This window comes from Acanthaster planci, linkage group LG13, assembly GCF_054643075.1.
Source record: "Acanthaster planci isolate LZ-2023a linkage group LG13, COTS_SCS, whole genome shotgun sequence".
NCBI classification, from domain to species: Eukaryota; Metazoa; Echinodermata; class Asteroidea; order Valvatida; family Acanthasteridae; genus Acanthaster; species Acanthaster planci.
Genome location: NC_141789.1, coordinates 9384098 through 9399743, shown reverse-complemented (window position 1 = coordinate 9399743; position 15646 = coordinate 9384098). Strand labels below are relative to the sequence as shown.

General features: G+C 43.1%; 1 protein-coding gene across 1 annotated transcript; it reads left to right on the top strand.

Moving 5' to 3' along the window:
* The first annotated feature begins 3091 nt into the window (after positions 1-3091).
* LOC147796983 (trace amine-associated receptor 1-like) lies at positions 3092-5891 on the top strand. Its single transcript, XM_087144973.1, has one exon. The coding sequence runs from the start codon at positions 3437-3439 to the stop codon at positions 4454-4456; it is 1020 nt and encodes a 339-aa protein (XP_087001099.1). The 5' UTR covers positions 3092-3436; the 3' UTR covers positions 4457-5891.
* The last annotated feature ends 9755 nt before the right edge of the window (positions 5892-15646 follow it).

The following is a 15646-nucleotide window of genomic DNA, read 5'->3' as shown; positions in this document are numbered from 1 at the left end:
AGAGCAACTACGGTAATCGATATTTCGAAATTTTTTAACACTGTAATTTTTTTTCTGGTTTGAAATACTGTGCACGAATTCTCTCCCCCTTTAAATATTTGGCGTAGCAGACTCGTGACTAATGGTTCTGGTGACGAAACTAAAAGGAATAAGCCTTTTGCGAGTTAAATTTAAATAAAATCTGGTACACTGAATTACCTGATTACACCATCGACGAAGGAAACAGAAGGAGTTACAGCCCTGGCACTTTAAATTGTTCGATAAGCATCGCCGCCCAGTCAGACACACAATGGTAAACATTCCCCCCAAAATGCCTGATTACCGCCTGCAGGTTAGCTGTACAAGTAGGGCCAGTAATATCCTAGCAATATTCGGTGTGTTTTGTTTGCAATGTTTTACTTTGATACACTGTCCATTATGCATGAAATTTTTGTAAGTTTATTTTGTCTCTCCACAACATCAGATTTCAAAGTCTTTGAAATAAGAATTGGACAAGACTGGCCAACAACATGTTGACCACAACTGGACAGTTAAGTTCATAACAAACAAAACGCGCTATTTTACCACAAGGAGTGATCATGGGATCTTATAAAATACCTTTTTGTATAAATGCCATAATAAAATGGTTCAACTAAAACACAGTATCTTAAAAACAACTTGGCTATTTACTCCCAAAATAATTCAAGAAGAAAGCGTTCGATAAGGGAAATGGCTGCACATGAATACACAGGGCACACGGTACGAGCAACTGCGTAGTATTACATTTGATGTTGTCTGATCATACCAAGCGCCAACGATGATATGAATATTCAACGTCCAGTACTGCATTACACAACCTTTTAAGGGTGCAGACTACCAGCGAAAAATTGCGGCGATGATCATAGGGGGCTCAAAGGGGGCTTAAGGTTGTGAAACAGCTGGTGCGTAGCAAGCAAGCGCTGCGCTCTAGGCCAATTTCAGCATAAGCATGAAATTTGCTTAAGTGCGAAAAAACCTTACTTGATAAATCAGGTAACCAGCCAAAACTCCATGTTATGTATATTATTTGTGGTCGTATTCAGCTGTTTTAAGCAAATTTGGTGGTTAACGAGCTCTATGAAATTGGCCCCTGGTTATGGACATACCGGGTTTGCCAGAAAGCGGTAAATGGCCAAATGTTACACCTCGGGCAGTTCAAGCTCCTTCTGTGTACTTCCTCCATGCGTATACCAACAGTGTGTTCAGCATGGAGAATTCCAATCGTTATGTTCACGTGAATTAAAGAACTCGGTGTGCCAGATTTTATTCTAATTTAACTGGCAAAAAGCTTATTCAAACCTCCTCTGTCACACAAGTGCTGCGCATACGGTGCCAACTGTATGAGTGCAGCGGCAAAACGTCCTTTAATACAGCAAATATCATCAGAGTTTTTATTACATGGGAGGAAGGAAACCTAATTGAAGCAAAGCTCAACAACTCCACCCGTGGAACGGTGATGAAGCTGAATGTGTTTCAGGGGTTTACTCTGAACGATAATTCAAAGTACTGTAGTAGGAATTCGCATGCTTTTATTTCAGTTATATGCAAAATGCACAATTCACCTAATAGAAACCTCCTTGTACATAATCGTTGAATTCGTCTGAGATCGATTTTTCTCATGACAGATACGATAGACCGTTCTATCATAATCCATTTACATTCTTATGTCTATCCGGGTTTTAAAAGTACAAACTAAGTCCATCATTGGTAACAACAGTTTGGCGTCAAGGGCAGTGACGTAAACGCTCCTTTCCTGGTATACACGCTCACTGTAGAAGAACGGAGCTAAAACACTGCCTCTCTTTTGGCACGTAAAATGGCACTGAAAGACTTGGAGACAACCTGGATGAAGACTCTTTACCTTGTAAATTTACCTGCAAATACTCCTGAAAAATCATTCAATAATGTTAATTTTACGGTGTACTTCACCGAAACACTCGATGTTTCTTACGCGGTTAAAGAGGCAATGAACGGAATCTCTTCTTTCCCTCTACAACCTTTTCTTAAACAGGTGACAAAACCATCTTCCAAACTGACATGAACAAATGGAACAGTTTTCCCATTCGTGATCGAAAAAAAAATTGTACAAAAAATGGGCTTCAGCCAGATCCTTTTTCGTCGATTTCAGAAACGCCCCATGTGGGCCCTATATTTCATTACAAATGCTGCATATTTTTCTGCCTAAACGTAGCTCCATCCTTCGCCCGTCGCGTTGCAGGGACTTGCGTCGCGTGGTATGTCGTGTCGTGTGTCGCGTCGCCTATTACGTTGCCTGAAGCACAACGCGACACACGGCACGACACACGACGTGACGCATCTTGTGCTGTCCCCCTTTGCTTCATAGTGTTTATAGAGGATACATTAACCGTTTTCTTTTATTTTCACCCCCGCTCTTACAAAATACATGCCCTGAGCCACAGGCGTTGATTTTTTCTTGTTTTTGTTTTATCCATTCTTGAATCAGTTTTTGTCATATTTTATTTTCAAAAAGAGCAACTAGAAATTCTGCATACAGGAATTATCAAGCACGTATTAATGACTGGTGTATTGTATGTTAGAATGCATTTGCAAAGAATTATTAGGAGGATCGGAATTAAGGCAGGTAAAGCTCAAACATTGTTGTGGCTGACATTAATGTTATTTATTCCCTGGAGATAATGCTGATAGTTCGACAAATTTTCTAAGTACACTTGATTAAAAAAAAATCCTTCAACAACTCACTCTTAATGACGATACAAAGTTAGAAAGAATGCATGAAAAAGAACAAGAAGAGAATCAAGCCCTGCTACCTGGAGTATGTACCGTGTAAGCACGGGAAGGGTATGAAAGAAGACAGTAAAGGCGCAAACTACAAACAACATGAAGCAAAGGGCGACAGCACACGACGCGTCGAGTCGTGCTTCAGGTGACGTAATACGCAACACGACGTAAGACAGCACGATGCTACACGTCGAGTGTGTACAAATGTATTGACAAAAGGCAATGGTGCGACGCGACGGCACAATGCAAGGGAGCCATCGTACCGTCGCGTCTTGTAGTTGCGTTGCCTAGAGAGGGGCAGAAAAGTGTGTCGTAAGTGGTATCCCAAAGAGTACCTCTTGAACCAAAGGCGCGTTTTTAAAAGCCTAGTCTTGTACCATGCAAAATAGTTTGAACAGTATACGCGCGCTTTTGATTACAAATCAGACACCAGCTCTAGCCTTGCACGCCCACTTTGCAACGATATGACGATTTAGCCAATCAGAGAAGAGTTAGTGATCGTGCCCGGTTCCTTTCGCCATAAATAAAGCGATCTCGACGGACAGTATACATGCCTTCTGCAGTTTTTTCACAGCACAATTAGGCTTTGACGAGGAGAAGCAGCAGTATCAAAGGCATCTTGGCTCTGAAAGTAAGGGTTTAGTTCCAAATCTAAAACATGACTTCTGCCGACGACCAACAAGACTTTCTTACGGGTGATTGGTTTCGGACGATGACCACCGCGTTCAACGTGATCACCGTCTGCCTGACTTTGCTTGGCAATGGCACAGTCATCATCGTCATGCTGGCCAGACGTCCAGAATTCAGCTCATTTACCAATCGTCTGATCCTTCACCAGTCTACCATCGACGCAATTGCTGGCGTGGTCTTCTTTTTCCATCGATTAGTCAAGAGCCCAAATCTCAAAGTTTCGGAGGAAAATAATTTCCTCGACCATCTAGTCTGTCGTTGCTTTGACAAAGATACCCTGCTGTGGTGGGCGTACGTGGCGTCCACGTACAACCTCGTTTTCATCTCGCTGGAGCGATTCCTGGCGACCTGCCACCCGATCAAACACCGCAACATACTGAACGCGCGGAAGGTGAAGATAGCCATCGGTACCTCCTGGGCCCTCGGTTTTGCTTTTGCGTTGCCTACACTATTCCAGATGAAACCGTCCGGAGGCCGCTGTCAGCGTGTGGCCCTTGGGCGAGCTGTGCGAACTCTCTCGGGCTCATTTTCAGTTCTGAACCATTACTTGGTGCCTGTGGGCGTCATGATCTTCGCATACGGCCGAATCTTCATCAAACTCAAGACGGGGCATGGTCATCACTCGCGGGCTAACGCTGAACAGGACCGTCGAAGTCGGGCCAAGAAGAACGTACTCATGACTGTGTTGATGACCAGCGTCCTGTTCGTAGTCTGCTGGACACCATCCGCGTGTGGCTACATCATTATAACCATATCCGATAGTACCGGCAGGGCTGCATCCCAGTCAGTGTACCTGGCAGTTACTATGCTGACCGCTTGTAACATGTTCGTAAACCCTATAATGTTCTGCTTCATGTACAAACATTTCCAAGATCAGCTGAAAGATCTTGTGCTGAAGCGACTTCGGCGCAACCAAGTGCACAGCGAGCAGGGTCTTACTGGCACGGCTTTGTCTTCAAAACAAACGACTTCAACTGAAGCAGTGTAATCGTTCTTAAGTAAGCTAGTATAAATTATTTAAACTATGATTAATGTTTACACAAGGATTTTTCGGCATTTATAGTTTTATTGTTACAAGCTATTTTAACCCAGACAACTGCTTCTTTTGTAAACCAAATAGTAGAGTCAGTGAATTAACGTGCACGTAACCGCGATCACATCCCTGCCTGCCAGACACATGCTTTATGCACGCTTTTAGGTACCTCTTAAAACTGTTCCGTTCAACTCCATCCCATATACAATAAAATAAAATGTCGACAAGTGGAAGCATGAAGTGAAGATGTAATTGAAGGAATTTCTGCAGCTTCTTTGGGCATAAATCGTCACCGTTTTCGTGAAGAGTAACATATGTCCAAAGTAGCTTTGTTTCGATTTCATGTGTGCCCTTTTCCTGTGGGAAATGCATTGCGCAGAAGGGCACAAAGTAGGAAAACTTGTTTTTTCGATTTCACAAACGGACACGCATCTTTACTGATTGATTTCGTGTATTAACCACTGTGTTCATTTTTAATTACTTGAATGAGGCAAAAGATCATCTCTCAAAGAATTATGTGAAGTTTTTCCCGCATAAACGTGTTCCGTATTGGTATTTTTGCAGTTTTGAAATAGGAGAAGCTTCTTTGATGATTTGTCGAAAACCAGTTTTTCTTCAAAATCTACATGTGTGACTCTTCCTGAAAACGGTGACTAAGTGTGGAATGAGCTTAGATTAAAATATTAAAAGCAACCCAAAACCCAAGTTAAATAGCACAAGGGTTTCACGAACAGACTGCATGGCCTTACGTTAAGGCTACCAGGACAATTGCTTTGGAGTGGCAAATGTGAAAAGCAAACAGTGTCAGACACAGGGCGAAGAGGTGACTCCTGAAACTTGTTTCAGGTCGGTCTGGAGAAGACTGTGATTATATCAGATCTGTCGCTTTTGCAACCACAGACATGCTGAGACCTCAGTCACGGTAACTGTGCGTCATTGTGAAAATGGTGATAGATTCACGAAAGTGTTATATATACTGAAACGTATCCAAATTTGTCAATATTCATGACTGACTATTCGTCTATAGTCTACGTGTGTTTCCAACGTGGCATTTGGACGATACACTCTTCCGAATAGTTTCAACCATTGCCACCTGGATCAGTGGTAAAGGCCCACTACGTCATCATGCTGTGGTGTTCAGCAGTGCGTCTGGCCTTTCTCTCTATCTCCCTGCATCAAGCCTGGCTCCACCTTCTCATGGAAAAACACTGTAGACACACTTCAGCATTTTCCAGTGTTAAATGAGTCTCTTTCTCATATTCAATTTCAGATTTACTTGTAAAATGTGAGGGTGGTCGTCGAGAATCCAAGGGGTGGGGTTCGTGCCTGATGGGATCTTCACTCCAGGGAGCTTGGAAGAAGGCACGCAGGTCGGGGGGGGGGAGCAGGGGGATTGGTGGGTTGGTGGAACTCCCAAGAAGTCACAGCCTTCACTACCAAAACTGTGCTTTTCCGTACTTGTTGTTTGGGTACCCGGGTCAGAGACCCGGCCTGTGGAAATTGGGTAGGCACTCATTAGTTTAAGTTACAACCAATTAAATCAAAAATTTTCAGTTTGTAGAAATCACAAACTACATTTACAAAATTCAAATCAGTTGAAGTTCGTCTGTTGTGTGTGACCTCCAGTGAGTGTTTAGAGACGGCACTGCAGTAGTAAAAATGGGCACAATGTATACATTTTCGTTACCAGAGATAGTCGACAAAAATCAAAGCAAGTATAATATATATGGAAAATATTAAAATGAGTAATTACAAACTCAAACAATTGTATCCCTAATTTCCTTACTTGGAACCTCCCTACAAAAAGAAGGAATTTTAAATACTATGAAATGATATAAGTCGGACAAGGCAAATCCGCGTCCAAATATGAACGAGTGTACAGCGATAGGCCCACCTACACACAACATGGCAGCCACACGCACCGAGGAACGGAATACCCATATCCATGGCGTAGGCCTAAGTTGTGTAGGCAAACTACTCGCTAAACATCGTTACGATTCATTCGTGATTTTTGAGGGACTCACTGAGAACGTAGGTATAAATTGAAAAGGGCTGGTCGAAAAAAAGAGTACTCCTATCTGAGCCAGAACGTGAAAAATACTGCGGCGTCTCGTCATACTTCGCACGTTACTAACTTGCCAAATGGGGATTTTCTGGCGGTCTGAGCTGCCGAGTGGTAGCGCTGTTTTGTTTCTGCAGCACCCACGGTGAATGCGCTATCCAGATTTTGTAATAGAGATCAGTGATCCTTTTAGTTTGAGCGTTTTCGAAACGAGTGGATCCGGCTAAGATTCCAGTTTCGCTGGTCCCACTCAGAGCTTGAACATGTGGTTTTGGACACTGCCTCAAAATGGCTGGAACCGGCGAAAACAAATAAGCCGAAGGAACTCGTTTCGGAAGTGCTTTTTTTGTGCCTGATGGGGAGTTAGTTCTTGCTCGTATTCTCCTCGAGATGGACCAAGAGAGGGCGCCATTTCATTTGCAACGGAGGCTTCTATCCTTTGCACTAACTGCGTATCACTGGTTCAGGTGCACGAAGGACTAGGAGGAAGCGTTGCAGTCGCATTGATACCAACAAAATGAATACTTCAGACCAGCGCGGCTCTTTACAACCGATGAGGGGGTGCTTCTGCTCGAGGCGGATAGTCTAGCTAATCAAATCCCATTACAAATCATACATAAATACCTAGGCCTAACTTAGTTTTGCCATTCCAACAGACCTATCGCGATAGAATTGCGTCAACGCAGCAGGTGAAACCGTTGTCCACTTGCCTGATAAGCCTATGTGTGACATAAAATGGGCGCGGGATGCGTAAAATCTTCGACAAACAAAACTCAGCGCATAAAATCCATATGGTTGTCCAGAGGGAGTGGCTAACTCGCGATCGACTATAGGTCATTTGGTCGGGAGCCCCGTCATGTGGCCGTTCTTAAACAGTTGATAAAGCACCGGCTGGGTTAAGGTTGTGTAATTTGCTCGCTCTACTGTGAAACTCAATGACAACTCCTTTTCATAATGTGGGCATGCGTGAGAACATGAACCAAATTTACGTACACAAGTATCGCACGCGCACTTCCACCCCCATTGTATTCACTTATCTCCAATTATTATAGAGATCAGTGACTGTACTACACTAAACGTTACTATAGACAACAGCGCAAAATCGGAGAGAAAGGGCCCCGCCTCATGCCCCATCACACTCTGAAGACGACCAGGAAGACCCCGCTACGTTGTAAAATTTTGTCTGTAAGACGGGATGAAAGTAGGGGAAAATGGGCGAAAAATTGTTCTTTCAAGATCATACTAGTTTTTACTGCGTTGCCGGCACGTGTATGAGGTTTGCATTACGTTCTCGGCACGATTAATCTGAGCATGAGTCCCGACTCTGCCAAGATGCAATCCGATCGTTCCGCGATATAAAAGGCTTCTGTCTGATTGCTACTACCGAAAGATCACGGCAAGTTCACGGTCCTTGTAGCAGGCTGCCGAGTGGTCTCTGTTACATTAGCTGAAACAGTACACCCCGTCAGTTCTCTGGTGGTACGGCATAAAATTCTTCCCATCGAGCTAGAAAAAATCTACTACAATGCTGATACGCCAAGACTACATGTATGCAGTCTTGACTAGGTTGTTAAATACGCTTTTACTGCGATATGAAGTCTCTACGACCCTGTCACGTAAAGTTTGAGCATGCTCAGAATTTTCGCACGCCCTTCCCGTCCATTTTGACCCTACCAAGTTGATATCAGTTCTTCATCACGATGAACCACTCTCTCCTGATTTCTTGAGGGCGTAGTAACATCGTTTTTGAGCGTGATGGGTTATAATGTGACGCCCAAGAACATATTCGTGGTCTTCAAGATTATGACCTGTTAGACATTTTCCCTCCCAGTGTAGCCCCTTGATTTCCTTTTATCCTCCCTTACCCCAGATACTCCTAAAATCGTGCGCACCTAGTTAAAGTCCGGATTCAAAGTCTGCATGAGGCTGCCCATCTCTACCCACATTAGACCCAAGGTACAGGTTCTTGTGAACGAAATACCCACAAGTTGAAAGCCACAAGTCCCAAATGCTTGTCTCACAGAGATTATTTGAAAATTGGTCCTGATTGTGGTGTGCATTAATACAGTAACAACACAACCCGTGGGATCACAAAATATTTATGAGTTCGCGCGCGAAAATAATCGATATTAGTTGTTTGTACCCCCAAAATGTTCCTAGCAGTTCTCGAGAATGACAATGGTTTGTTGTAAACATCTTAACCTTACAACGTCGTAAGCACCGTCGCGACTCTTCACACTAGGCTACGAACGTTGTACCTGAACGGCCCGATCTCCAGAAAGCATTGGTGTAACTCAGCTCAAGATCATATATACAGCGCAGCGAGAAAGGCATGGGTAGTGCATTAATTTTGGATTTTTTGCCCTGCCTGACGTGTATTTTAACACTGTGTACTCAATGTATGCCCCTAAAGGCTTGTGAAAAAACACAAATTTACATCTCCCCGGCGCAAATCCATCTATTAAATAGTTGTTCGCGGTTAAGACGTCTGCATTAGTAAGCAGGAGGTCGTGCATGGGCTCGAGTCCCGCCCGAGTACATTTGTGGTTTTTCACAAGCCTTCGAGGGTATACACTGAGTATAAAAGGTTAAAATACACGTCGAGCAGGGCAGAAAAATCCAAAATTAATTCACATCTCCCCAGCGAACATCCATCTTTGAAATACATGGGTAATGCATTATTAATTCATGATGAAACAACATCACGTAGCCGTTAAGAGGTTCAGCAGAGTCACCATGCTTTCTAATGTAGGACTGTTCGACACAACGACGGGCAAGTTGGTTTGGCGTGGTGTTGCATGTTTAGAGAAAATAATTCTAGGCATCTTTGGCGCGTGGTGAAACTTGTAGCTTTTTCACTCGCACTGGCATATTTTTTCGTGTTTCTGGCTGAGCATCAAAGGTCGAGTTCGGGCAGCCTGTTTTTCACGGCGGGAACACGACCCAGGAACACTGTTCCCGGAAAGGGATTACACACCACCTCCTCATCAGGGTTTTACAGGAACACACGGAAAAACTCGGGAGATTTTGATTTTTAAACAGCTGTAAGAAATAGCCAGATGGCTTACAAAGCCGGAGACTATGGGGAGTTTTGCAAAATGAACAATATTAATTTTCCACTACATAGAAATGAATGTTCCTTTTTAAACAGAAAAGAATTCAGGCCAGTTACCTAAGCGGCCAACCCACGAATAACATATCGAGCTGTTCGTGAACATACGAGAACAAGATGCCCGAACTCGGTCAAATGTTTATTAGTGCAGCGCACGCCTTGACTAACAAAGCCAGGCACCCAACTCTTCAGCCACGAAATGAAATACAATGTGTATTAGTTGCCATGGGTGTAATCGTGCCGCGCAGGTTTCTGCAGATCATGCCATTGCCCAATCTTCACCCCTGATGAGAGCAGATTATTCCAAAAATTACCTTTCTCTTACCAATATTCCGTTTGGACACAGTTTGTGAAATCAAACTACGTGGACCAATTGGACGCAACCCATAGTTACAACCAAATTAATTACATTATATATTATTTCCAGGGCCCCGTGAGGCGCATGAATGAGATAAACATGTCATTAAAGGGTCTGCAAACGTGCCCGAGCTTACTTCTTGATTGCAAACGGGTGCACATTGCCAATACTGTATAGTGTTTTACATGTATTTGTGAAACTTATCTTGGTGATTTTAAGCCATTGGAATCATGAGAAACAAGCTGTACCAAAAGAGGGCGCTAGTTTCTTAGCAACGCAGGCTCCTTTGATCGCCGGAACTGAACTTCCCCAGTTCACAAACGAAAGATATGGTTGCATCGCTACTCACACAACCAAAATAAACACTCTCGACAAACATGGCTCTTTTCAACCGATGAGGGGGTGGTTCTGCCCGAGGCGGATAGTCTTATGCAAGATGTTTTCTCCTGGAGCTGGTAATATAAATAACAGGCTAAATGTACTTGTTCTCACTTTTAACTGAAAGCAATTCAACTTACATAGGTTTCAGACGATCCTCTGTAAACACTTCTTCGTTGTGTTACAGTCAGGATTTAATTCCAGAATTTCTAGGTCAGGCCAGCTGGTGGGGATTGTTAGCTTGGCCCTCTGGAGCCAGAACCTTAATCCTCCTGGGCTGCCATCCTAATCTTTCTCGGCCAAGCCCTGTAAAATGTTTGTTTTATGAGACTCTTTGTATAATGAGCGAACAGGGATGTGCTACGACACTATAAATTGGGTAGATACTCCCATGCCGGGTTCTCTGTTGACCATCCCACCACGGGCAGGCGAGACGTTGACAGCACCAATGAGCCAGTTACTACCGTTGTCAAAGTCAAGCTACCTTCATGGACCCGCTGAGCGAGGCTGTTCTCCCTAAGCAGTGAATCATCTTGCTGGCGCTCCAGACTGTTACTTTATTGCCCTAAACTGAGTGTACCTGCATGGGGGTACCCGCCCGGGTACATTGTACTGTGGAGCCATGTAGCACTGCCTCGCCCTGGGGACCAGCGGTTAGTCAAAATCCCCTCGTTGGACGTGGACCACACCTCGCAGTCGTCCTCGCCCACCGGTCAACAGACTCGGAGCAGCCCGGTTTTATGTGGTTTCTTATGTTCATTGGGCAATTTTTGTATGTATATCGGCCGATTCTATAAATTTGTATTATATTTGTGAATTTCTTCATGTTGTTGGACGTTGATTTATTATCAAAATTAATACACTTCCAGTTCTAATACATGTCACGCTTCACCTTCTTGATAAATGCTGGTTGTCCTAAATGTCCGGTTTACTTGTTGGTTCTTTCTTCTTAAAATTAATTTGCTGCCGAGTGCGGCGGATTGTTTTTTTTTTTATTATCTTTCCACACGTAAAAGTTGCCTTAGAAAACGAGTTGCCCAGTGTTGCTTGGGGACAACATTCAAGGAGACAATGGTTCAACCCTGAGCATTTCGGCATTATCGTCTCTGATGGCTGCAGTAATTTTGGCTACAAACCTGTGAAAGGAACACAATGGGTATCAGGTCTTTTTCTTTTAACTGGGTCCAAAAGTGTGGCATTTTAGCGTCACTGTTACACCCGACTTGTGCAAAGTGGCATGGAAATATCACTGAAACTGACTCCAAACTGTTTGCTTGTTTGTTGGGGTGTTGGGGTGTTTGTTTGTTTGTTTGTGAAAGATAATTTTATCACTGAATCTTAAAAATTAAATAATACGCTCTAAACTAACAAAACCATACGTCAGATGTGACACGGACTCGAAAGACAATACTAGACGCTACACGTATAGCCCCCCATTCACCCACGTGACTGGATTGCGCTAAATGTAAACAATACCACCATGTGTGGACCGCCTTAGCCACGGTGGTCGTATATATTCATACGGGCAGCTTCAACCACGTGCATTCGCACGTGCAAACGCTACATGCTCCAAGTTCATCTTGAATGGGTAGATTACCATCCCAAGACATTGTGGTCCAGCACGATTGTGACATCACACGAAAAAGGTCTATAGGATGATGAAATACCTACTGGTGACTGCTACTCATTGAACTTTACAGTTCCTGAAATTCAAACATCATTAAAGGGACCATGTAACTGAAATATTTCACTAAAGACCTTGAAATTGCACCTTTGGTTTCAATTTACCTCATTTTAAAATTTTGCTTGCAATTTTAACCCATATTTTGAAGCTTTCTTAATTTTCATGCTAATGATTTGCATATTCATGAGCAACATTACGATGTCAACCAAGGCACTGAATCTCGAAGTTGCACTGATTTGTGTACAGAAAATTTCTAGATTTTTTTTTAAACGCTGCTATCATAGATTTCATTTCCTTTGGCAATTTTGTTGCGTAACAATATGGCAATAAGCATACTTTCCACAGTAATGTTTTCAGACAGCAAATTTGGAGTTCACAATTTGAACATGCATACATGCAAACTGAAACGGTACTACGTCTTCCTCGATTTACATCAAAGCAAAAGCGCCCTCGTTTGTCCAAAAATATTTGATCAATTTTGAATGTTTAAAACTCCAAAAAATATGTCATCAAACATTGAAGAAAAGTACAGAGATACACAAAAAGTGCTTCTAAGAAAAATTCACGTCATGGCTCCTCTAACTTATTGATGAAGTTTGCATGTCGTTCCCTCAATGGCAACGCCGGAGACTTCTGACGTCCGATATTTCCATGTGGAAGGTACACACGTGTGTATGCTGCGAAATATGCAATCTACATTGCTGCCAAACTCAAGCGATTTTACCTGTTGGATTAGCCCTCAGTTTCAATGGCAGGTTGTAAAGTTTTAGTGGCGGTTTAGCCGCTGTGATTCGATGTCTCAGTATCTATATATCATGAGCTTCCTTGCAACCCAAGGAACCCTGTCGGTTGACCCCTGTAAGTTTGAGACACTTGCCCTGAATGTACGTCCACGTGAAGGCTTTCGCAGTAATGAATAACTTAATACAAAATTACCATCTTTACTGCATAAAAAAACGTAATGTGAGACCCTGGGAATTCAAGGCAACGAGAAAACAAAGTGGGCTAGTTTCAACATCAAAGTTTGTGGGTGCACAACACCATTTTATTCAAAAGCAAATGGAGTCAATCATGGTCCTATTCATCCTTGACAAAAATGAGGTTTATGTTTCACTTTGATGCCAGACGGTTACTTGAGTGCTGTGGTTGCATCCAAGTCCCGAATCTGTTGCCTAAAGGTACATGTATAGGTCAAGGCTATATTCTTTTCGAAATACGTAGAGCCACGAAGCCTGTTGTAAGAAAATGCTAAAAGTTTTTTTTTTTTTTTAAAGAAAACAGAAAAGTCGCCCTCTATAAACACTTTAAAGCAAAGGGCGACACCAGACGATGCCACACGTCGTGTGTGTACAAACGTCACATAGCGAGAAGGTGACGGTGCGAGTCGTTGTGCCGTCGTGTCGTGTAGTTGCGTCGCGTAGAAAGAGGCAGAAAGGTGTATCGTAAATAGTACGCCATAGCTTTTAGCAGCAAGAAAAAGTTCCTTCTTCACTTGATTTTACAAGTTCAAAAATAAGAGTTGTAAAAAGAACAGAGAGGATTCGAACATAAGACGGAGGTTTTCAAGTAGGGAGTAGGCGGCCCTACTCCTAACCAATCCACACACCCACTGCCATTAAATTTGGATAAAATCTGGTACACTGAGTTGTCTGATTGCACATAAACATACAATTTGAACGGCCCCAGACTAAAGACCGTGTTGCCATACCTCGTGATTCGGGGCAAGCTTTTGCATAGCAACCACCAACTCTGGAATGGACTGGTTCCTTTGTGCCCTTCTTAATCACTGAAAACAATGTATTGGCGCAAGTTACCTCTTATGTAACTAATCAAAAAGCTTGCACCGAATCACAAGGTATCGCAACAGTCTCTTTAGTTTGAAGAATTCAAATTTTTATGTTCAGGTGAATTTAAACTAACCAATGTACCAGATTTTATTTAAATTAATCTCGCAAAAGGCTTATTTAATACCCTTATACGTTTTTATAACAGCCACTATTTTAAGTCTTAGACAGAACTATGAACAATACATAAGGACGAGGGCGTCCTCTTTCGAAATCGTTAGATCTCGTTTGGGAAAAACAAAAGGGGGGCAGGCCAACTTCAGTACACTTGAGTTCCTATCGCACAAAGAATGGCAGACTGCGCAAAGTGATAACGTCCGGGCCCTCAATATATTAACCAGCCTTTGATCTAAAATAGGCCATGCTTCTGGGGGAGTTAGAATTTCAAAAAAATGGGGGGCACAAAAATCATCTTATTACAATTTTGTTTTGGGGAAGATTGTCTAATGAACCACAGTGTAATGGTTTTTTTGCTATCATCGTAAACGCTGTGATACAGTGTATTTAACACCTCTGTGCTGTACGCGTTTATGTTTCTTTTGCCTTCCATACTTAGCACATTGCGCATGCGCGTGCCTTCCGATCAAACCATGCTGTAACTTGAGACTTTTGTGGTCACGCTTTCTCAACGAGCACGACGCCTGCAAACTGTCTTAAATATAAAGAATGTTATGTTGTTAAACCGTCAATGTGTGCACCCACTTGTTCATGAGTTAGTCGCCATTATTTGTTTTGTTGTTCGATAAATTGTGCAGGGGAAGTTTGTGTTTTAATCTTCATCACGTGAGGTCTGCCATTTCTGTCATGTCAATTCTCATGTAGGCCTACATGTATCGTTGTAAAGACTCACGTTATGCTTTTCGTCAATCTAACTTTGTTCCATTTAACACTTGTTCCTATGATAAGTTACACGTAATTTGCTGCATGGACAGACGCTATGGATGCTTAAGCTAGTTTTCTTAACCTTGTGAGTGCTAGCCTTTGAATGAAGTTGATCGATGTTAAAACTTATCGTAAGACCCCATGTAACCTTGACTTCCCTTTCTTGTGACTTTTGACATGCCCCAGTACATGTGTAATGCGTTATGCTCGAGTACTGTGTATGTATGCTTTTGTTTTCATATTGCTTTGCACACACATTAAGGGCCTATGTTTGTGAATTGTTTTACAGTGTAGTTATATGACGTGGGGTGGGCCAGTACCTCTGTAGGGAAGGAGCCTGCCTTGGTAACTCGCCCTGCATTGGTGCTTCTCTGACACTCAACTCTCACCTTTGCCTCCCAGTAACTGCAGCATGCGCAGCGGGCACACCCCTGTAAACCGTGTTGCAAACAGAATAGGGTCCTCTACATTGGATTGGAGCAGCAGTGGAGTTCGGCAGCCACCTGGGCGACCGAGCAGACCTTTTCAGGATCGCTCTGCTCGCCTCCTTAGCATGAGGACGGGGCTAGAAAAGGTGCCCAAATATAGTCTGCTCCACATCTCCCCGGCCAGCCTGCCGCAGCTGGCGGGAATCCCAATACTGCGGCCAAACTAAGCAAATGAAGAAACTAGCCATCACACATGCGACCTACAATGTTCGCACCCTGCTCGATAATATCAGAGCCAGTAGACCAGAGAGGAGAACAGCGCTTGTAGCCAGGGAACTGTCACGCTACAATGTGGATATTGCAACACTCAGAGAGATCCGAATCGCAGATAAAGGCC

Coding starts and splice junctions, on each gene's coding strand:
- LOC147796983 (XM_087144973.1), top strand. CDS start 3,437: ATGACTTCTGCCGACGACCAACAAGACTTTCTTACGGGTGATTGGTTT.